Genomic DNA, 22,980 nt, shown 5'->3' with positions numbered 1-22,980 from the left:
ACAAATCTCATTTACAATATTATAGTTAAAACAGCATTCAAATAATCTAATAATAACCCAATCCTTTATTGTAACTTGCATTCCACTCAGTTCTGTTTCATTTATTATCTAATACTTGCAATCAGATAGCTTAATATTGTTTTTTCTTTTTATAATAATGAAGTTACTGGTGATGTTTAGATAAATAAGCCATTATTGTCCCTTTGCTCTTTTATTGTGGAAAAAAAAAGTTTTAATTGAACCAGTTTGATCTAGTTGTTTAAGGCACCAGGCTAGAAAATAGAAGGCACTGAGTTCTGCTTTAGGCATGAAAGTCAGCTGGGTGGCTTTGAGCCAATCATTCTTGCTCATCCCAACTCACCTATTGTGGGGAAAAATGGGAAGAGGAAGGAGTATTAGATATGTTTGTCGCCTTGAGTTATTTATAAAAATAAAAGTGAGATAAAAATATTTCAAAAATTGAGTTACAGTGTGCATATTAGAAGCTTGATTTAAGAAATGAGATGAGACAACCTTTATTGTCACTTTTTTTGTGTACACACTGGAACACATTAAAAATGAAATTCTGATTCCTGTTCTAAAAAGAATGTATGTGTGTGCATGTGCATGTATGTATGTATAATATACATATTCAAGTTATCTTTTTTATTATTTCTTGTATGTGATGAGGAAGAAGTTATATTTGATTTATTACTTGTTTTACAAACGCATGACATAAAATTTGACAGGTTTAACATCAGTGATGGGGCTGTGATGACTAACTGTAGGTTTTAAGAGTAATTTAAAGTGATCTTTGTGCCAGAGCAATAATAGTTTTTTTATGGAAATGCTTTCATATTGTTAGAGATAAGTAATTTACAACTTAGCAAGTAAAAGCTACTAGTTAGTTACTTTTATTGCCATGCCATCAGAAATAAGATACAGTCCAAATTAAGCAACTGTGACTTTACTGATTAGTTTCCTTGCCTGGTTTTTTTTTTTACAACATAGTACAAAAAATCTTTTTCATACAAATATATCAAACAAAAAGGCATTTGAACAGTGTGTTTGATTTAAACCCAAAACCATAATTATTGGAAATTAAATAGGTCACATTTTCTTATTCATGGACTACCACTGACTGGGTTGATTATAATTATAAATGGATTTTGAACCCAAAAGAATATGGCAGTATTCTAGAAGAAGGGAATATGCACTACTCAAGTGCTGCAGATGGTGGTTTTGTAGTTCACAAGAGACTCTAGAATTCCTACAATAGAGCAATAAATGAAAATGACTGGTGCTTCTAAATTGGTAGCCTAATGAAGCAGAAAAATACTTTCAAGGTTAAACCAAAAACAAAACCAAGTTCTCTCTCAGCCAATTACTTAAATTTCCTAAATTTATTTTAATTACTAAAATTCTTGATTTCCAAGCAATTAGACAGTCAGTGAAGATTTTGAAATGAACACCTGTATTCGTTTCTATAGAAGGCCAATGTTCCATGGTACACAATTTGAAAAACATTAGTTTAGCTGTTCCCAAAACATTCAAATTAGTTTATAACCAGTTTTTGTTTTGTTTTTAAATATTTCTTTGTATCATATGAAAGAGTTTCTGGGTTTTAGACGAAAGGAAGCCAAGTGTGAAAGGATATAACGAAAAGGTAGAAAACTGGTTTGTTAACAGCTTTTGTCACTTTACATCCCTTTGCATTTTTTTTCATCCTAATAGATAGTTAGGTGGAAGTGCACATTTTTAACACTTGAACTTCCCACCATTTCTTGTCAATCTTAATACTTGTATGTAATTCTTGATTATGCAGAATTACTTTTTGGGGGGGAGGGAACCTTAATCTTTTTTCCTATAGAATAAAAAAATTAATACTGTTTACAGCAAAATAGTATAAGCTGCACATCTTTATTATATTAGGTTTGTATTTGCTGTTCCTGCTGCAAATGCAAATCTAATATAATTACCTGGATAGCTGAATTGGGCATCCAGTTATGAGGCCACTGCATAAATTTTGTATATAATTGTGTGGATTGTGTACTTCTCTTTTGTCATGGTCTCATCATATACGAAATAAGTAAGAAAGTAAATTGCTGCCCCAAACTGTAATTAGTTAATTTTCTGACAATCAATGAAACAGTAATACAAATATAATAAGATATCCATAAAAAACTAAAAGTTATAAATTAACCATCATAACAAACCAATAGTGTCTGTCAATTTATGTTTCATAGACTCTCCAGAAGATATGCTGTCATATTTTCTTATATTAAGTATAAATGTATGCTTTTGCTAAGAGATAAAAATTGAAAACTCTGGAGGAAAGTGGCTGCCAATAACATTAAAAAATATTAAGAGTAAATAATTACTGTTTCTCCGTAGAGGCATGTCAGTGGTGGGTTTCAAAATTTTTTAGAACCTCTTCTGTATGTGTGGCCTGCTTTGTGGGAGTGGCTTGCCAGCCATGTGGCTGAGTGGGAGTGGCTTACCAGTCATATGACTGTTGGAAATGGCCAACTTGTAAAATGTGGTGAAACTCACTTAACAACGCTCTTGCTTAGCAACCAAAATGTTGGCTCAGAAACTCGGGCATTTGAAGCAAGTCTTAAAGCTGTCAAGTTACAAGACCTTTGCACCATTTAGGAAAAAAAACCCCAGGGGTGTTCAAATTTGACAGCTTTAAGACTTGTGGACTTCAACTCCCGAATTCCTCCTCTCGCTCTTCATCTTGATGATGTGTGGACGGGCAGGGGGAGGGAGCTGGAACCGGTTCTAAATGGCACTGTAGATTTGTGGAACCTCTTCTATAGAAGAGGTTATAATTGGCAGGAACCCACCCCTGAGACATGTGCATTATAGAACATGTAGTTTTAATCAGAAAGTATGCTTAGAATGAGGACTAAGGGTATCTGAATAATTTTCAGTTGCCTAAGAACAAACCGATTATAAGAATATAGGAATGCTGGGGAAACTAAAATACTGAACTTTGGATATTTTTCAGATTAGTGCAAATGAAATAGTTGTTGCCACCTAAGCATATTATAGCATATGCATGATTGTAATGAACAGGTTCCTTTCAGTGCCCTGTATTGGAACAATGCATGTACATCCTAAGTATTCAGATCCTGTATATAGTATGATGGCAATGCAGTACCAAGGATTCTACTTAAGTGAGGCAAGGAATAAAACTATGAGCAGAAAGTGTATTTCTACTAGTACAAACTGATTTTCTTGCCATAATACAAAGGGAAGATTAATGTTCTCGCAGTTGTCCTTAGATGAATCTTCTCCTTAGGATCTGCAGATTCCTCTGTTTACAACAAGAAAGTAAGAAAGGGCAGCAGGAATGCTGAAAAGACAAAATCCTTTTGTGGAACATTGGATTCCACCTAATACTTTCAGATATTCAAATATTGTTGGAAATATTTTTAATAATAGAAAAATTACTCTTCTGAGAAAAAAATCACTTGGCAGAAGTATAGTCTTTCATTCCAGGTTAATCAAAATTATCAGACACGTAGGTCTGCCATTGTGGGATTGAATTGGTTGTGCTCTTGGTCACGTACTCATGTCTGACAGGATATGTGGATTGTCTGTAAGGAACCTTGATTCTTTGAATGGTGATAATTAACTTCTTATGTGTACTTTTACGTGTAACTAATTATCTTTTGGTGCTTTAGACTTTCTTGTGTATTTGAATAAATAGGGTGTGCCGGGCTTTGCTCTGGGCTACCCATCCCAAGGACAATCCTTGTGTCCAATGTCTTTCATGGGTAGCCAGGAAAATCACCACAAGTGGTGACCCCGACGTGATTGGAAAGGGAAAATCCAACGGGATTCCCCCCAATGCGTCCGCCTTCCACTCTACTTTCGCCAGGACTTGGACCAGAGCTCCATCAGGTTGTCGCGGGTCGACTCTGATTCTACGTAAGTATGAGTGGTGATCTCTCAACAGTTCGGTTAGAACACGTCAAGGAGATAAGGGAGATAACTAGGCGAAATTATTTTTATTTTCAGCTTAATGGGAAAGCAGGTCAGTTGAAAGAGAAAGAAATAAAACTGATTAAGGAGAGAAACGGCTTGGAGCTGGGAAGAGATTTCCTGGCAGTTAAAAAAGTTTCATCCTTGCCTTTATTGTGTGTCTAAATGATTTTACCTGTTCATTTCTTTCCTGAAGCATGTGAATCCAGACTCCATTTCTCATCTGTGATATTCCCATAATGTTTATCTGTTTAGTAACTGATGGTTTTATTTTTCAAACTCTGTCTGCAAGCTATCTCCCCCCCCCCCCCACGCTCCTTTACCTCTAATCCTCCAACAATGCCTTTTCTGTGGGGGAGGGAACCTTGTTTTCATGTCTTTCAGCCCTAGAAGATTGTACTCTTCAGTTGAGTATAGATTTTTTTTTCCTTTTGGGGGGAGGAGGAGAGTGTTGCCTTGTGTGTGCATGTATGAAATGAAGGAAATTCCTACTAAAGGTTTGCCTTCAACCTGAGTAAAAAAGAACCTCTGCACATTTTTCTGACCAACCTACTCTATTAGTCCTAAAGTAAAAACCTGGCTTCCAGAAGACAGTTTGGTTTAGATTTTGTCAACAAATTTGCTGATTTTCTGGCCATGTGTGTGTGTGTGTGATCATTTCCAGACCTGGAGGGAAGTTGAGATCTTTTATTTATAGAAAATGGAGCTCATTGGCTTATGTACAGCTCCCTGAAGTAATTGTAATAACTGCTTTGCATGAAGAAAGAATGAAATTGGATTTTTGTATGTGAAATTAATGATTGCAGTGCAAATGTGAGTATGTTGATGGTAAATGTTGGTATGAATGTAGTTTGATTCCTTTTCATATAAAGAAACAGTAAGTTACAAAGTTGTTTAATGGTATGTGTGTGTATGCATGTGTGTTATCATTTCCAAACCTGAAGGGAGGGTGAGATCCTCTAATAAAAGAAAATGAAGCTTAGTGGCTTGTGAAAAAAAGCTTCCTGAAATACCTATGATTGTTTGGCATGAGCAAGCATGAAGGTCTGATTGCAGTATGAATGTGAGTACGTGTCCCCCATGCCCCAGGGAGTGATAAGTGAATGGATCCAGAGATCCATGTGATTGCCTGTGTGAATTTCTCTCCCCCCCCCCCCCAATCTTCCTTCTGGGTCATTCTTTGGAGGGAAGTAGGAAAGGCGGGGAGAATGAGTGTCTGCTCATTTTTACCATGAGTGTGTGTATGAAACGCCCCAGTGATACCTGTGAATGCCTCTAAGAGCAGTTGGTCAATGGAACGGTTTGCCTCCAGGGGTTGTAAATGCCCCAACACTGGAGGTCTTTGAGAGAATGTTGAATGGTTATTTGTCTGAAATGGTATAGGGTTTCCTGCCTAGGCAGGGGGGTTGGACTAGAGGACCTCCAGAGTCCCTTCCAACTCTGTTATTGTATTGTATTATATTGTATTGTATTGCAGATTGTTCCAGAAAAAAAGCATAACTGCATGAAATGTTACAATTTTTTTGCTCCAAATTTTTCTTTGTTTAAATGCACACGGAGGTATTTTGCTAATTAATTTAAGGCAGCTATTGGGGAACCTTTGTTTGGGTTTCCTCTTTTTCGTGCCCTTGTCACAGTTGAAAAGATTAATGAGATTTTGAGCATTCCATTTGTGGTTTGCGTAACTTGTCAGCTTATTCTTTTAATATTTTTAAGATAAAAAGACTCCGTTTTAAAATGTCTTGCCATTATTATTTTTTAGGCAGTTGTTGAATTAATAACCTTGGGTTTGTTGTAGAAATTGGACTGATTTAATTAATATTATTTTTCCTATTCCAAAATCTGATTTTTAATTTTGTTTTCAGAATAACTTCTTTCTTCAGTGTGCTTTAACTGACTATGTAGTCTGTATTTCATCTCATTTGCCTGAAGTTCTTTGGCTTGCGTGTTTACAGACTTCTTTTCCTATCTCGCAATACCGTTGTTCTTGCAACACTAAAAATTGTCTGTTACTATTTTAACTTTTCACATCTTTTTTAACAAACTTTTAAACTATATTTCTGACTTTTATTATGTGTGTCAACTTATTTTTAATTTTCTAGGTAATTTTTTTAACTATGTTTTTTCTTCAGATTTTTTTTGATAATTTTTTCATCAAAATGCCTGGGGACTGGCGCAATTTTGCCTTATGCCACTCAACCAGGTCAAGCAAATTGTTTCATCTTGCCCCTAGTGTTTTGGGGCATCCCCCTCTGGGGAAACGGAACTTAATCCCCATGATTTGGCCTTTAATCACTATGGCAAAGGATGTCACCTATGTTTCTTTTTTGGCTCCTTAGAAGTCAATCCATTTATCTATTATTATTATTTTTTTGGCCACATTTTATTGAGAAGGAACAACTAATCATGTTTTTTTCTCACCTTTTTTCAGCCTTTACTGCCTTGGGCAAACTTTTCTTTTTCAAGACTGATAATGGCCTGGCCTATTTTTCATTGGCCTTTTTTGTACTCTTGTACTAATTGGAACAATTGTTTTAAATTTTGGGTTTTTTTCTTTTACAATTCCACAGGTTAAGCCATTGTGGAATGTGTTAATTGGTCCTTTAAGGACTGTTTTCTCAAACAAATAAAAAAGGAGGGATTTTGGGTACCTAACAATTTGGTGTACCCCAATTTGGCTAATTTGGCATAGGTAACATAATAGATTTTAAAAAGTTTGTTTGCCTCCCCCGCAAGGCGGACAAGGACATGCTGTGCTTGCTTCTACAGATCTTTGTGGATTCTAGCATGTGATGCTTGTCCAGCCAAGAACATTGTCATACCAGTTCTCAAATCCAGTTCCAGAGATGACCAAGATGACTTTACAGACAGCACAGTGGCCAATACAATCTTGCCAAAACAGCTGTCCAGTGATGTGAATGTTTACCTGAAGCCAATTACCTGAAACCAACCATTGAACAATATATTGGCAAAGCAGGAGACCTTGGAGATGATCTTTGGAACAATAATAATTTCGTAAAGGATGTTGCTAAGACTGCTAAAAAATTGAATCTTACAAATTGTTGGATTTGTATGCATATGCCTGGGGATGCAAGGGGAGGGTTAACATTACATGGGTTGCCTTTTAATTTTAGTGGGTGGAAAACCTTTATGCCTGAGTTTGAGGACACATATAGTATATCAGCTAAGGTTCATTTAAAATTGAGAGAGAGTGCTTCTATTTGTTTCCAATCATTTGGGTTGTTTTCCAATGCCATCAGCATGGGGAATTGGTCCCACTGTAATAAGACTCATATTTGGAGTTCCTCTCAGAGATGTTCTGCTATAATGAGTCAGTTGACTGCCAAAAGCGGAAGTACAAAGGGCTCCACGATCTACGAAAGTAATGAGAATATGACAGTGACCGAATATTGGGCTTGTAGCTTTATAGAAACTTTAATCACCATAGCTAACTCATCTGGAAAAGTTGCCGTGCCAAATGGCATGTGGCTCCTGTGCGGAAACGAAGGATATCGTCAACTCCCTAAGGACTGGAAAGGAATTTGTACTTTTGGCTTGGTGATTCCTGTGGTTTATGCTATTGATAAATTACCTAACACTCGACTTCGCAACAAAAGGGATAACATCGAATCTCCTCTTTCTTTGGGGGGTAATTTAGACACACAATTCAGTCGAGCAATTTTACCTCCATTATAGAGATTTGCATATTTTGAATAATTGGACTGTTGCCATGTTTAATGAAACCATATTAAGTGTTAAACTTATTAATCAGGAATTGAAAGAGATAAGAGAAGTTACTTTGCAAAATCGATATGCTCTTGATATTATTTTGGCTGCTAAGGGAGGTGTGTGTGCTTTAATTCATTCTCATTGCTGTATGTATATACATGATAATTCACCTAATATCACTAAAACAGTGCAAGTTATGGAAGATATGATCAAGAATAATCCGCTCCAAGGGACCGGTTCGGGTGCCGTAGACATATGGGGAGCCATGTGGTCCTGGTTGCCTGATGGGTCCTGGATTCGGAGCATAATTTCCACTGGAATCATGGTGGTTGTAGCCCTTGTGCTGTTTTGCTGTTGTATTCAATGTATTCCATCTTTGATGTCTGTATGTAGGAATATGGTATCTGGAAAAAGGACAATTATGTACTCAAGCAGCCAAGATGAGCTTATGGCAAGTGAAGGGAAAAAAAAGGGGGAGTTGTGGGATTGAATTGGTTGTGCTCTTGGTCACGTACTCATGTCTGACAGGATATGTGGATTGTCTGTAAGGAACCTTGATTCTTTGAATGGTGATAATTAACTTCTTATGTGTACTTTTACGTGTAACTAATTATCTTTTGGTGCTTTAGACTTTCTTGTGTATTTGAATAAATAGGGTGTGCCGGGCTTTGCTCTGGGCTACCCATCCCAAGGACAATCCTTGTGTCCAATGTCTTTCATGGGTAGCCGGGAAAATCACCACATGCCATGACTGCCTTATCTGTCAGTCTGTAAACGAAACATTCAACACATATGAAGTCTGGTCTCAAAAATGCCCAAGAGGCTATTAAAATTTCAAGAATTCTTGTTCATAAATCTACTCAAAGTCTAAACAAAGTTTAGTACCCTCCCTTTTAATATATCTGTACAGATGAAATGTTTGCTCTGAGTTCTATTAAAATGGATTGAGATTATTAATTAGATTGAGCAAAGATTCATTCTACATATAATTTGCCAATCGACCATTCAGCTAGCCTACTTCGCATCCACAGTATGATGGGCTACTTTTATGTATAATGGTGATATTATTTTTTATTTGTTTGCTATCCTAATCACTTTGTGATTTCTTTTCCTCCAGCTGCAGACATTTAATATTGCTAAACCCTGCAAAGAAGTACAGGACTTAACAAATGGTGTAGCTCTGGCATATGTTCTTCATGAAATGTAAGTTGTTATTATTTTTCATTATTGAACCTACATGCCACCTGATTCCCAACAGTGAAATTTCAATACAATTAAAAAGAAGTGACAAGAATGACAGAACAGATAGAATGAAGCAAGGAATTTCAATTCCCTTATCAAAGGTGTGGTTGAAGAGCTTTTCTAATGAACAGCAAAATAAGGAGAACACTTCATTCCAGAGAATAGATGATGCTACAGAGAAGGTGCACTTCTTCTCAATAGATGATATTCTTTAATCAAAGGAACTAGAATGTACCAGTGCTGCATCAGTTGGCTAGATATATGGGAAACAAGCAATCCATCAGGTAACTATGCTAAATGCCAAGTAGAGCTGTATAGGTAACAACCAATACCTTGATATGAACCCAGAAAAAGACTGACAACTAGTGCATCTCGTGAAGCAGAGGTATTACATAGGCATACTGAAGCATACTGGGTGGGCAAGCTGGAAGTGGGCTTTCTCAGGCCAAATAGGGAGCTAAATCTTGAACAAAACATAAGAGATGGCTAGAAATGATCATAATGATCATAATGTAATTACTTATTTAGTTTTACTCGTGGGGGATGCACACATTCATTTAACACAGCGGTTCTCAACCTGTGGGTCATGACCCCTTTGGGGGTCAAACGACCCTTTCATAGGGGTCGTCTAAGACCATCCACCTCCACTGGCTTCGCCCATGCTCAGGAGCGCGTCATGAAGCAGCAGGTGCATGAAGAGTGCCAGGTGGTGAAGCCGCCTCCTCCTCACTCTGGGCGCAACCCAGACGCCGCCCCGCCCGGTGTCCACGCCAGGAAAAGGTCGAGGTGCTGAAGGGGGAGAGAGATGGGGGGTTCTGGGTGGCGGATCAGCCTCGGCTCCAACGGACATCCAACTTCAGCCCAGCCGCCTGCACAGGGGCTCGAAGGCGCCCGGAAAACAGGAGACCGGTGGGGCAGTCGGGCCACCCACTTCAGCTGGCGGGATGGGTTCTTGCCCAAGCAGGCACATGCCGGGATTAAAGCTGCCTTGGGCCAGGACGCTGCCTTTGCTGCTCCCGCCGCCGGTCCTGTCCTGCGGGCTAAACTGAACTCAGAGGCTTTTTGGCCACCAGGAAGGGCTGGCAGGAGAGGCCGGAGGGGAGGACAGGCCCCGCCCACCCATTCCTTCCATCCCGAGGAATTCCACTCAGGATAGAAGCATAGTTTGATGTAGCTTAAGTCTCTGTTTAAAATCCCATTTAAAGGGCAACTTCTTAATCTGTGTTAAATCGATTGAATGGAGGGAGGAATGGAAAGAAAGAAAGAAAGAAGAAAGAAAGAAAGAAAGAAGAAAGAAAGAAAGAAAGAAAGAAAGAAAGAAAGAAAGAAGAAAAGAAAAGGGAAGGAAGGAGGAATGGAAAGAAAGAAAGAAGAAAAGGGAGGGATATTGGACAGAAAGAAAGAAAGAAAAGAGGGAGGGAGGAATGGAAAGAAAGAAAGAAAAGGGAAGGAGGGAGGAATGGAAAGAGAAGAAAAGGGAGGGAGGAATGGAAAGAAAGAAAGAAAAGGGAGGGAGGGAGGAATGGAAAGAAAGAAAGAAGAAAAGGGAGGGGGAATAGAAAGAAAGAAAGAAAAGGGAGGGGGGAATAGAAAGAAAGAAAGGGAGGGAGGCATGGAAAGAAAGAAAGAAAGAAAACTGGGTGGGTGGGGGGAACGGAATGTAGAAAAGTAAACTTAATAAAGTGAAACTCATGTAAACCACAAACTGCTGCTGGAGGCAGGCAGGGAGGTTGTTTTATCCTGGAAAATCCCAGCTTGGTTGATCTTCTCCCAAACCAAGATTGGCAGATTAATCACTATGCTTTAGTTATGTTCAATTTGTAATAATGAAAATACATCCTGCATTTCAGATATTTACATTACAATTCATAACAGTAGCAAAATTACAGTTATGAAGTAGCAATGAAAATAATTTTATGGTTGGGGATCACGACAACATGAGGAACTGTATTAAAGGGTCGCGGCATTGGGAAGGTTGAGAACCACTGATTTAACACTTTTAAGGGCTTTGTGTGTTGCAAAGTTTGACAACTCTGAATAATTTTAAATTATCTGAGTTATATTAAAGCATGGACTCCATTAAATGAAAATAAACTTCTGAGAGACTGTTAATTATTTAAAAGAATTATTAAATTAATATCATGCATTACCATATTGAAAATATCATGTGTTATCCTATTACTCTATGGGAAAACATGTAGGGAGAATGTGACAATTGCAGAAATTGGGCCACCATAGGAGACTGGGAAGATGGAGAAGATACGAGCATGCTCAGATCACTTGTAAAAGTACAAAACAATATTTAAAAACTTATATGGAAAACCCTGAAGACTATTATTCTATCCAGTAAAAGCTGTACATAATTATTAACTTTACAATACCATAAAATATTGGATGTATGTTGAGAACATAATAGAAGGAAAGGGGGAGGAAAAATTGAATTAGCTTCCTAGAGTTTCCTAAAGTTTATAGTATTGTATCCTGAAGAAGGACATGGCTGGTTAGCTAAATTCCTAGGGAGAAACATTCCTTATTGTGGAGGAAAATAAGAGATTCTACTTGCAGTTAAATTTAAATTGCAAGTGAGAAGAAAAGATACTCTTTTAGTACTCTTATAGGGATGCAGTGGCTCAGTGGCTAAGACGCTGAGCTTGTCGATCAGAAAAGTCAGCAGTTTTGTGGTTCGAATTCTTAGCGTTGCATAACAGAGTGAGCTCCCGGTACTTATCCCAGCTTCTGCCAACCTAGCAGTTCAAAAGCATGTAAAAGTGCAAGTAGAAAAATAGGAACCACCTTTGTTGGGAAGGTAACAGCGTTCCGTGTGCCTTCGGCATTTAGTCATGCCAGCCACATGACCACGAAGATGTCTTCAGACAGTGCTGGCTCTTTGACTTTGAAATGGAGATGAGCACCACCTCCTACAGTCGGGAATGACTAGCACATATGTGCAAGGGGAATCTTTACCTGTTACCTTTTAGTGCTCTTCAAGGTGGTTGTCACTTCATAGTTATTCTGGGGGTGCATATAGTCGAAAGTCACATGTGCTTGTCACCACTCAATTTTCAGAAGTATCCCCTAAACCACAAAGCACTATATCACTAGATACAGTCCAGTTTGCTTTGCTACATAAGACATGATTGTTTCCTGTTTATTGCAGCGAAACAAGATTGAAGATGGCAGGTGAAATTCAGTTTCACCACCATCACAACCCCCCCCCCCAAAAAAAAATTAATAGAGACTGATTTTATTTCAGCAATCCTGCCTGGTTTGACAAAGCTTGGCTAAGCCGTATTAAAGAAAATGCTGGTGAAAGCTGGAGAATAAAGGTAATGGAGTATCTTATCAATACATACAATATTTACCTAGGTTATAATGCTGAAGTTAAAAATACAAATAAACATTTAGATTACGGTATGTGATATTTCTTGCTTGTGATTCAGAGGGTTCCTAGACCAAACATGATGCATATATCTTTAAAACTTCTTTATATCCTTGGGAAAGATCCTGGATTAGTATATGAACAGTAAACATAGAAGTATCAGATTGTGCATGGGTTTTTGTTTCTCCTATAGATCAGGTTGGTGGATTATTTTGAGGCTATGGGTTCAAGTAGTAACCAAGACATCTGTTGCTAAGGCATCTGAAACCCCTAGATGAGACCTGGACATTTTACAGACATCCAGCCCTTCAGTTGTCCCTGTCCAGCTTGAGTGAGATCAGTCAGAAATTATATAGAAGTACCAATGAGAGGGAAGGTACTTTACCCCCTCTCGCACTTCAGAAAGTGGGTAGACCGATCCCTCCTATGGCCACTGAAGGCGTGGACTGATCCTTCCAAGCCATGCATGCAACGTAACTGCATTGCTTTTATTTTGAAGGCAGTTGCTATTTTTTTTTTCAATTTACATATGGACATGCATGCCAATGCATCTTCACAGGCCTATCCAGAGCAGTTAATTGCCCACTCATGCCTTAGATTACATTACCATAGAAAATGATTCAATATAAGGTTTCATAATGTTTCATAATATAAAGGTTCTCAAATAAAACACCTCTTTTCTGATAATTGGAACAATTATGTGATAATATAAGACAGGCTAGTGCAGTGGTTCTCAAATAGTGGGGCGCGCCCCCCAGGGGGGGCGCGAGGCTCCGTAAAGGGGGGCGTGAAGGCTCCCTTTCCATCTGGGTGCAACGGCGGCGGCAACAGCACAGCGTCGGCGGCGGACTGGAGTTTCCCGCCAAGGTTGCCTGTCCGACCAGCCCCCGCTGGCTCCTGGCTGAGGGAGGAGCTGCCGCTCCGCCTTCTCCGAGCGGGATCCACGCCCTGCAACTGGCCGTGAGGGGAAGGTTTTGGCCAAAAAATGGGCCATTTTTGCCCATTTGTTGCCAGTAGAATGCTTCTGGGGGTGGGGGAGGTGAAAAATGGGGTACACAGATGCCCCAGGAGGCACAAAAATGGGCCCCTTTTCAAACCCCCCCACCTTCAGAAGATGATAGAGAAAGAGAGAGCTAGTGAGAGGGAGGGAGGGAGAAGTGAGACAGAAAGAGATAGACAGAGAGAGACACACACACACAGAGAGAGACAGAGAGAGACAGAAGGAGAAAGAGGGACAGAAAGAGAGAGAGAGGAGAGAGAGGCCGAGAAAGACAGAGAGAGACAGAGAAAGACAGAGAGAGAGAAGAGAGAGGCAGAAAGAGAGAGTGAGACACAGAGAGACAGAAAGAGACAGAGAGAGAGGAGACAAAGAGAGAGAGACAGAAAGAGACAGAGAGAGTGAGAGAGAGACAGAGAAAGACAGAGAGAGAGAAAGAGAGAGGGAGACAGAAAGACAGACAGAAATAGAAGGAGAGACAGAAAGAGAAAGGCAGAGAGAGAGAGAGAGGGAGAGAGACGAGGGAGAGAGAGAGACAGAGGGAGAGACCACTTGGACTGTCTTCGCATCTGGGATGCATGGGTCTTTCCCATTGAGACGAGCAGGTGTTGTTTCTAGAAATCACTGCATGCAGGAAATATATGTGTGTGTTTGTGTGTGTATGTTACGGTGAAAGACCGAAATTGGTGAATGTCGACATTCACCGGTGAATGTCGACATTCACCAATCTCGCTTGGTGAATGTCCGAAATATTTGCTAAATGCCCTTATTTCTGACTTACACCAGTGAATGTCGACATTCACCAAGTACGTTTCCCCCTCTCTTTGGGGAGGAGGAGAGCCAGAGGATCGCCTCTCTTTGGGGAGGAAAGTACGTTTCCCCCTCTCTTTGGGGAGGAGGAGAGCCAGAGGATCGCCTCTCTTTGGGGAGGAAAGTACGTTTCCCCCTCTCTTTGGGGAGGAGGAGAGCCAGAGGATCGCCTCAAAGGATGCCCCAAAGAGAGGCAAAACGTACTTTCCTCCCCAAAGAGAGGCGATCCTCTGGCTCTCCTCCTCCCCAAAGAGAGGCGATCCTCTGGCTCTCCTCCTCCCCAAAGAGAGGGGGAAACGTACTTTCCTCCCCAAAGAGAGGCGATCCTCTGGCTCTCCTCCTCCCCAAAGAGAGGGGGAAACGTACTTTCCTCCCCAAAGAGAGGCGATCCTCTGGCTCTCCTCCTCCCCAAAGAGAGGGGGAAACGTACTTTCCTCCCCAAAGAGAGGCGATCCTCTGGCTCTCCTCCTCCCCAAAGAGAGGGGGAAACGTACTTTCCTCCCCAAAGAGAGGCGATCCTCTGGCTCTCCTCCTCCCCAAAGAGAGGGGAAAACGTACTTTCCTCCCCAAAGAGAGGCGATCCTCTGGCTCTCCTCCTCCCCAAAGAGAGGCGATCCTCTGGCTCTCCTTCTCCCCAAAGAGAGGGGAAAACGTACTTGGTGAATGTCGACATTCACCGGTGTAAGTCAGAAATAAGGGCATTTAGCAAATATTTCGGACATTCACCAAGCGAGATTGGTGAATGTCGACATTCACCGGTGAATTTCGACATTCACCAGATTTCGGACTTTCACCGTAACATGTATACATGCACATACAAGTGTCATTTCTTCAGTGTTATCACAGAAGTGAGTACACCCCTTAACATTTTGTAAATATTTAAGTATACTTAAATATTTACAAAATGTTAAGGGGTGTACTCACTTCTGTGATACTCTATATATAAATATATGTATATATATGTTCTAGCTGTGCTCCTTTAAATCTTTTCTGCTACAGTTAATAAAGCTATTCTTTGTTGTAAATTGATCCACATTTTTCTTTTTTTATTCTCTTATACGTTAATAAGGATACAGTGTTATGCAGAGGTGTACTTATAACAATTTTATAGACAAATGATACTATTTACAGTCACGCGGGGGGCGCGAAATGTTTTCTTCTTCCTAGGGGGGGCATGACAGAAAATAATTGAGAAGCACTGGGCTAGTGCATTCATAGCTATTTTGCTTCGTTTTTAAAATTGAATTCTGTTTTATGTTCACATTTGGGTACATAAATTTACATTGTTTAGTATAAATGGACTGTTTATAGTAAACACCAATTATAAACAGCATATAAAATCCTTTTACAAAATATAGCAAAGGTTTCCTTGAACCCTGACTGCAATATATCAATGAATTCAACCCATTCAGGGGACCAACAACTAATTAACATTGGGCAAGCATTTTATTTGAAGGGTGACTTGGATGGCTTTTCCTAAAATTATTTTTCCATCACAGTTTTACCTCCTACACATCTCGTGAAAGACAAGTTTGAAGGAGAAATAAAGAGATGGGGAAAAGACACCATAGATCATAGAATGTTTAATTTGAAAGTTTTAACAAAATAGAAAACAATTCAATATTTTCCCTAATAAATCAAATAAGGTTTTCCATTCTAAAGCAGATAATTTTTTTAGGGCTAAGCATCTGCTTCCTCTATGAAAGCATTGTGTTACATTTAGGTTTTTACTTTGGTTTTATTCCCTCTGCTTGGATTTATCACATTTGTAAACCTACAGGTGAAACTCGAAAAATTAGAATATTGTGCAAAAGTTCATTTATTTCAGTACTGCATCTTAAAAGGGGAAACTAATATATGAGATAAGACTCATTACATGCAAAGCAAGATAGTTCAAGCTGTGATTTGTCATAATTGTGATGATTATGGCATACAGCTCATGAAAACCCCAAATCCACCATTTCAGAAAATTAGAATATTACATGCAATCAATAAAACAAGGATTGTACATAGAACAATATTGGACCCCTGAAAAGTATAATCATGCATATGTACTCAGTACTTGGTTTGGCCTCCTTTTTCAACAATTACTGCCTCAATGCGGCGTGGCATGGAAGCTATCAGCCTGTGGAACTGCTGAGGTATTATGGAAGACCAGGATGCTTCAATAGCTTCCTTCAGCTCTTCTGCATTGTTCGGTCTCATGTCTCTCATCTTTCTCTTGGCAATGCCCCATAGATTCTCTATGGGGTTCAGATCAGACGAGTTTGCTGGCCAATCAAGCAAAATAAACCCACGGTCATTGAACCAGGCTTTGGTGCTTTTGGCAGTGTGGGCAGCTGGAAAATGAAGTCAGCATTCCCATAAAGCTCGTCTGCGAAAGGAAGCATGAAGTGCTCCAAAATTTCCTGGTAGACGGCTGCGTTGACCCTGGTCTTAATGAAGCACAGTGGTCCAAAGTCCTGTTGCTCAGTGGTCCAAAGTCCTTTTTCTGATGAAAGCAATTTTTGCATCTCATTTGGAAACCAAGGACCCAGAGTATGGAGGAAGAATGAAGAGGCCAATCAAGCACAGTAATCCCACGGTCATTGAACCAGTTTTTGGTGCTTTTGAACCTGGTTCAATGACTGTGGGATTACTGTGCTTGATTGGCCAGTAAACTTGCCTGACCTGAACCCCATAGAGAATCTATGGGGCATTGCCAAGAGAAAGATGAGAGACATGTGACCGAACAATGCAGAAGAGCTGAAGCATCCTTGTCTTCCATAACACCTCAGCAGTGCCACAGGCTGACAGTTTCCATGTCACACTGCATTGAGGCAGTAATTGCTGCAAAAGGGGCCCAAACCAAGTACTGAGTACATATGCATGCTTATACTTTTCAGAGGTCCAATATTGTTCTATGTACAATCCTTGTTTTATGTAATATTCTAATTTTCTGAGATGGTGGATTTGGGGTTTTCATGAGTTGTACACCATAATCATCACAATTATGACAAATCACGGCTTGAACTACCTTGCTTTGCATGTAATGAGTCTTATCTCATATATTAGTTTCACCTTTTAAGTTGCATTACTGAAATAAATGAACTTTTGCACGATATTCTAATTTTTTGAGTTTCACCTGTAAGTTTTCTTTTGGCAGAAGTGAATTTTGTTAGAATGATGATATTTTAAGTAGTATATTGCATTTGGTATGGTATGTGCAACTAATGTGATTATATTTGTAAGAGGTAAATTTGTTGAGTAAAGACTGCATTTCAGAATGTTAATTATAACTTTCAAATATATGAAAATAGTATATTTTCACTCAATTGTCATTTTAAATATTTTAGGCTAGCAATTTGAAGAAAGTTCTTCAAGGAATTATGGATTATTATCATGAGGTATGAAAAACCATAACAATTTGTAAAATATGCAATTTCTTCTTTATAATTTTAGTTATAAATCTCAGTTCACAGAATATTTTAATCTATTATTTTCATGTCTAGTATGCATGTAAAATCTATGTGGATGACCTTAACTTTGATGTTCTATTGCTAGTATTTTATTCCGTGAACACTTTAAGCAAATGTATTTATTTGAAAAGGAAAATATTTCAGAAAGTATTTTTGTTTTCCCATCTGTTCCAACTTTAGGTGCTATGCTATAATGATCAGTATTCAGTGTTTTTTTTTAAAGTGCAGTACTGATTACTGGCGAATTTCAGTAAATGTAACATTCGTGTGAGGTATAACATAAATGAAGAAATGCCCTCTGATATAAAAAAGAAATCCTAAAAACTAAGGTTCCAAAGTATTCTAACTCAGTTTGTTTCTTCAGGGAGGTGTATTGAGTAAAGAGTTGAAATAGGACCAAGGAGTCTCAGTCTATCAGATACTGAGTCTCCGTGGGTGACTTTGGGCAAGGCACAATCTCTTGAGTCAACCTGTCCTGACAGGGTAATCACTGTAAAAGGGGGGAAAAATAACTGCATGTGATATAAATCCTCAGAGGAGGAAAGCTGGGATATAAATTTCAACAACAACAAACCCCTACATTTCATTATAACTCTTGGGCTTCTTCTTTTTTTAATTCTACAGTTTTTGACTCAGCAAATCTCAGAAGATCTTCTTCCTGATTTAAACCAAATCTCTGAACATTCTAATCCAGTAGAGCTTGGCAGATTACTGCAGCTCATTTTAGGCTGTGCAGTCAACTGTGAAAAGAAGCAAGGTAAATGTTCTCCTCTGAATAAACAGCTCAATTTGTCTTTTATGTCAGCAAAACCGAAATATTAACTCTTTCATTTCTGGGTGAAGCAAAGTAAAAAAAAAAAATTGTAGTATTTACACTTTCTAAATATTTAGATATTTAGGCTTGAAAGGTGAACTCAAGCATGTTTTTGGAAAGCATGCAATGCATGAAGCAAAAGAAATAACATTGTTAATGTAGAAATTCTGGTTAATATTTTTAAGATGCATTGTCACCTAATCTTTGCCCAAGCAAGAGAAAGTCAGGCAAGGAAAACAAAACGAACCCCTTCTGGTTTAGTCCAACAAGAAAAGCATTAGTACTATATTTAAGTGATTGGTAGCTTGCACTTGAAGTATTTGGGGAGATGATGTGCCTGCACATTTATGATTACAGTCATGTTGTCCAGTCACACCCACTGCAATCCTTCATCTATTCTTGGAAAGTGAATTCCTTTTGAAAATTAACTAAGCCCGTTTAGAAACAAAAGCACAGCTAACCTTGGCTGTATTAGCATGGCCATACCAATGTATGGTTTAGTATAACTTGACAGCAGTGTGTTTCTGGTTTATGCGCTCCCCTCTCCTATCAGGAAGCAGAATTCTATCCAATTGGCAGATACTGTCCATCAGCAGATGGATATTGTTGGCTGCAATGCAAAGTATGTTGCTTAAGATCTTCAGTCGATTGCAGTAATGCAGAACTGCAGAAGGCAAGTTAGCTAAGATTCGACTACAGAGAGGACTTCAGAAATGAACTGAAGACAAGGCTCTCCATTTATGTGTAACATGTCCTGGGTCTTTATTTGTTGTGTGGAATATCTCATTTAAAAACAACTCTTGCTTTGTAGAACATATACAAGTCATAATGACACTAGAGGAGTCTGTTCAGCACGTCGTCATGGCTGCTATCCAAGAGGTAAGAAAAAAAGAGTTAACAGAAAAATTGGAATTGATTCCTTTTTCAAAAAGGGAGCTGGAGCTACCTAGTGTTGCAGTAGAGATAAGGCAACTAGTATTCTTACTCAAATATTTAGTTTCTAGTCTTTCATATGTACATATCATGTTAGTTTAAATTATGTAATGTTATGTATAATCAAGTTGGCAGGGAAAAGCCATGTATGAAAAAAAAGTGAAATGTGTATTGAATCTGGATTATTTCATATATTTTAAAGAAAATAATATCAGCTAATCTTTTAATACTATAATCTCATTATTATGAACCTGTTTTAGACCAGGGATAATTATGCATTTTTGCCTTAATTTTTTATTGTTGCAGTTAATGAGCAAAGAGATTTTGGGCTTTGTTTCAAGTGATATATCTGGTGATGTGGAGCAACAGGTAACTTGATAACGCTATCTTTTCAATTTTTAGTAATCTTTTCCTGTAATTTCTGATGAAAGCTTAGTTAATGAATTTATCACTGTATCTACTGTTTCATTTCTGGGTTGCTACAGAACCTCATAGGACTTGAGTACTGGAAGAAACATTCTGTTTTGTAATACAGATCACCTAGTTTTTTTCAATCTATCACAATACATTATGTTGATTGCTCAGCAGTGAGAGAGAGAGGAAGAAAAATAAGAGCAACTGTATTTGTTAAGGGAATAAATTGATTTTAAGTTAATATCTTCATAGGAGACTGCGGTGACTGCAAATCTCAGTATGACAATGCCTCGTCCCAGCTTATATTTCAGAGAGGAGGAAGAACAAGGAAAGAAAGGGCAGTGAGGTGGAAAGAGAGGCTGGGAATCCTAAACCTCCATCTTGCAGCAACCCAGCTTTAGAAATATATTTAGTACTGTGTTTCCCCGAAAATAAGACAGGGTTTTATTTTCTTTTGACACCCCCCCCCCAAATTTTCCTTGGGCCTTATTATTGGGGGGGAGTATTGGTTTGGGGTTGCGAGGTGGCTGCTCTCTTGTGAGCGGGCGCCCGAAGAGCAAAGAGCCTCGGGCAAACGGCTGTGTTGCGCTGTCGCAGCAGCACAACAAAGCCGTCATGAGATGACCACACTCATGAGCAGCTGCCTGGCAACGCCACTTTCCAGCCGGGCAGAGCACCACTCACCGACCCAGTAATATCCCAAAGGCACTAAGCCGCATGGCGTTCTGCCCGGCTGGAAAGAGAGGTTGCGCGAGCACTTGTTCTGCCTCCAGCTCGTGTGCCTCCCTGCCTCACCATGCCCAACTCTCTCTGCAGCGCTGGGCCACGGCCCCGCAGCTGCCCCGCTGCCGCCGCTCTGCTGCCGCTGCCGTGGCCCCGCTGCCACCACCACCACCACCGCAGCCCCACTGCCGCCGCTGCCACGCTCCGAGCTTAACCGGCTTCCAAACTCCAGAGATCCGCTGCCGAGCCGGAAGACCCCCCCGCTCCAGCTGGGCACAGTGCCACCCACCAACCTAGCGGTATCCCAAAGGCATCAAGCAATGTGAGCGCCTTTGCCCCCCTCCCCCCAGCTCCTGCAGCTTTGCACCTTCAGGATATTGCTAGGTTGGTGAGTGGCGCTCTGCCTGGCTGGAGGGGGGAGTTGTCTAGGGGGCTTATTATTGGGGGAGGGCGTATATTTTTGCCCACAGGAAACATATGACATGGTCTTATTATCAGGACATGTCGTAATTTCGGGGAAACACAGTAGCTCTGTAGGATAAGTATTTGACGGAATTTAGATGTATTATATAAAAAAGTGGTTTATATATTTTATAAACTACTTGCATTCTTATATAAACATTATTTTACTTCTTTGTTTAACTATTAATCTAGAGTGCTGTCCTATCTTCCTTAAAGATAAAAATAGGGAGAAAAAGAAAAGCATTTAAAAACCAAAATAGGTTTTGCTGGTGTTAATAACAGAGTACATTTTGGAGAGATAGTAATATTTTGATTATTTCGAAGAACAAAAAGATCATAAGAAAGAGGTTCCAAGGACCAAGAAAGTATGACAGAGACCGGTTTGATTATCTAGAACTGTGATGGCAAACCTATGGCATGTGTGCCATAGGTGGCACCAGAACCATCTCTGAGGGCACGCGAGCCATTGCCCTAGGTCAGTTGCAGCACACATGTACATGCCAGCCAGCTGATTTTGGGGCTTCAAAAGGCCCCTGGAGGGCCGGGAGAGGCCATCTATGCCCTCCCCAGGCTTCAGGAAAGCCTCTGAAGCTTGGGTAGGGTGAAAAATGGGCTTACCAGAAGTTCAGAAATGAGTCGTTTCTGGCTTTTGGAGGGCCTCCGGGGGGCTGAGGGAGGCCGTTTTCACTCCCCCCAGGCTTCAGGAAAGCCTCTGAAGCCTGGGGAGGGTGGAAAACGGGCCCACTGGGCCTACCTACGGGCCGTTTCTGGTCTCTGGAGGCTTCACTGATGCTTGCTAGACCCAAAACGGGGTGGGAGGGTTGTGCGCACATGTGTGGGGATGCGGGGCAGCGTGGGGGTCACACGCGCATGCGTGGGGGTTGCATGTGGGGGATTGAATTATGGGTTTGGGCACGCACTTTCAGCACCTGAGCCAAAAAAGGTTAGCCATCACTGACTAGAAGGTATGATCATTACCAACTTGCCTTCTATTTAATCAACATTCTTCCCCCCACCACGAATACCGATAAGTAAATTTCACATTTACTTTAGAAATTTGTTTTTCTAAATGTTTCAAAATGATCATCTCAACATTTTTAAAGCTGAAAAGAGCAGTGGAAGAACTTAATGAAGTCATAGCAGAAAAAGAAGAATTGAAGCGAAGATGTCAGGAACTAGATTTGCAGGTAACCACATTTTTTCAAGTACATTTCATTCAAGAAAATATAATCGATTAATATTTACCTTAAATGCAAATATTAGATTGTCTTAAAAACATCTTCTGCTGTGCCATGATTAAACTCTGTGATGCTTTGTTTTCCTATAGTTTATATTAGTTATGATATTCATCCTGTTGTTATTTTTAATACTTAGGCACTTTTTCTATAAAATTAATGTCCACAGTCTTTCACTGTTATTTTGAATGTATTTTATTGCAGATTTAAGAAATAATATTTTGTAGTTTTTTCATCTATAGGTTTAATATTTAATGTTTAGAATACTTTGAAAAATATTTAAGATATAAATCTATTGTAAGCTATAAATACTTGTCCCTGACAACAGTTATTAGTATAAATTAATATAATGATTCTGAATCTGTATTCAGACCTAAAATTGATTGCAGTTCATTTTTTTTTTTTTTTCGTAATAAAATTTTATTGGTTTTTCAAAATTTATAGGGAAAAGGGTAAATGGACAGGTATACAAATTTTGGCAGTTGCAAAGTGTGTGAGGCCCCCCTCCCTCCATACCCATAGCGTACATTTATATATAATGCATTAGTATATAATTGATTATAATCAGCATATTAGTTCTATTATTAAATTCAATCAAATTAAACATTACAATATAAAATCCAAATATAATTCCATTTTCACTTTCGGTCAATTTATAATAATATGATTTTCATATTTATTTCTGTGATCTGAGTCTTCTTGCTATTGCCCCATCTCCCTCCACTGGCAGAGCTCTGGCCCCTCCCGTGTCCTGCGTGTCCGTTGTAGTGTCTGGTGGTTTCTCTAGGAGTGTTTTATTTTTTTCCATAAAG

At 39.4% G+C, this 22,980-nt stretch overlaps 1 protein-coding gene across 1 annotated transcript in view; it reads left to right on the top strand.

Moving 5' to 3' along the window:
• Nucleotides 1–22,980, top strand: part of HOOK1 (hook microtubule tethering protein 1) — a 46,013-nt gene that overhangs the window by 1,822 nt on the left and 21,211 nt on the right. The window contains exons 2-8 of the mRNA XM_081946895.1: nt 8,819–8,904; nt 12,197–12,269; nt 17,465–17,515; nt 18,212–18,344; nt 19,213–19,280; nt 19,641–19,703; nt 22,037–22,120. Of these exons, the coding sequence (XP_081803021.1) occupies nt 8,819–8,904; nt 12,197–12,269; nt 17,465–17,515; nt 18,212–18,344; nt 19,213–19,280; nt 19,641–19,703; nt 22,037–22,120 (558 nt within the window). The remainder of the gene's footprint in view (nt 1–8,818; nt 8,905–12,196; nt 12,270–17,464; nt 17,516–18,211; nt 18,345–19,212; nt 19,281–19,640; nt 19,704–22,036; nt 22,121–22,980) is intronic.

Source organism: Natrix helvetica (assembly GCF_964273705.1).
Source record: "Natrix helvetica genome assembly, chromosome: 3".
Classification (NCBI taxonomy): Eukaryota; Metazoa; Chordata; class Lepidosauria; order Squamata; family Natricidae; genus Natrix; species Natrix helvetica.
This window is presented reverse-complemented; position numbering and strand designations above follow the sequence as displayed.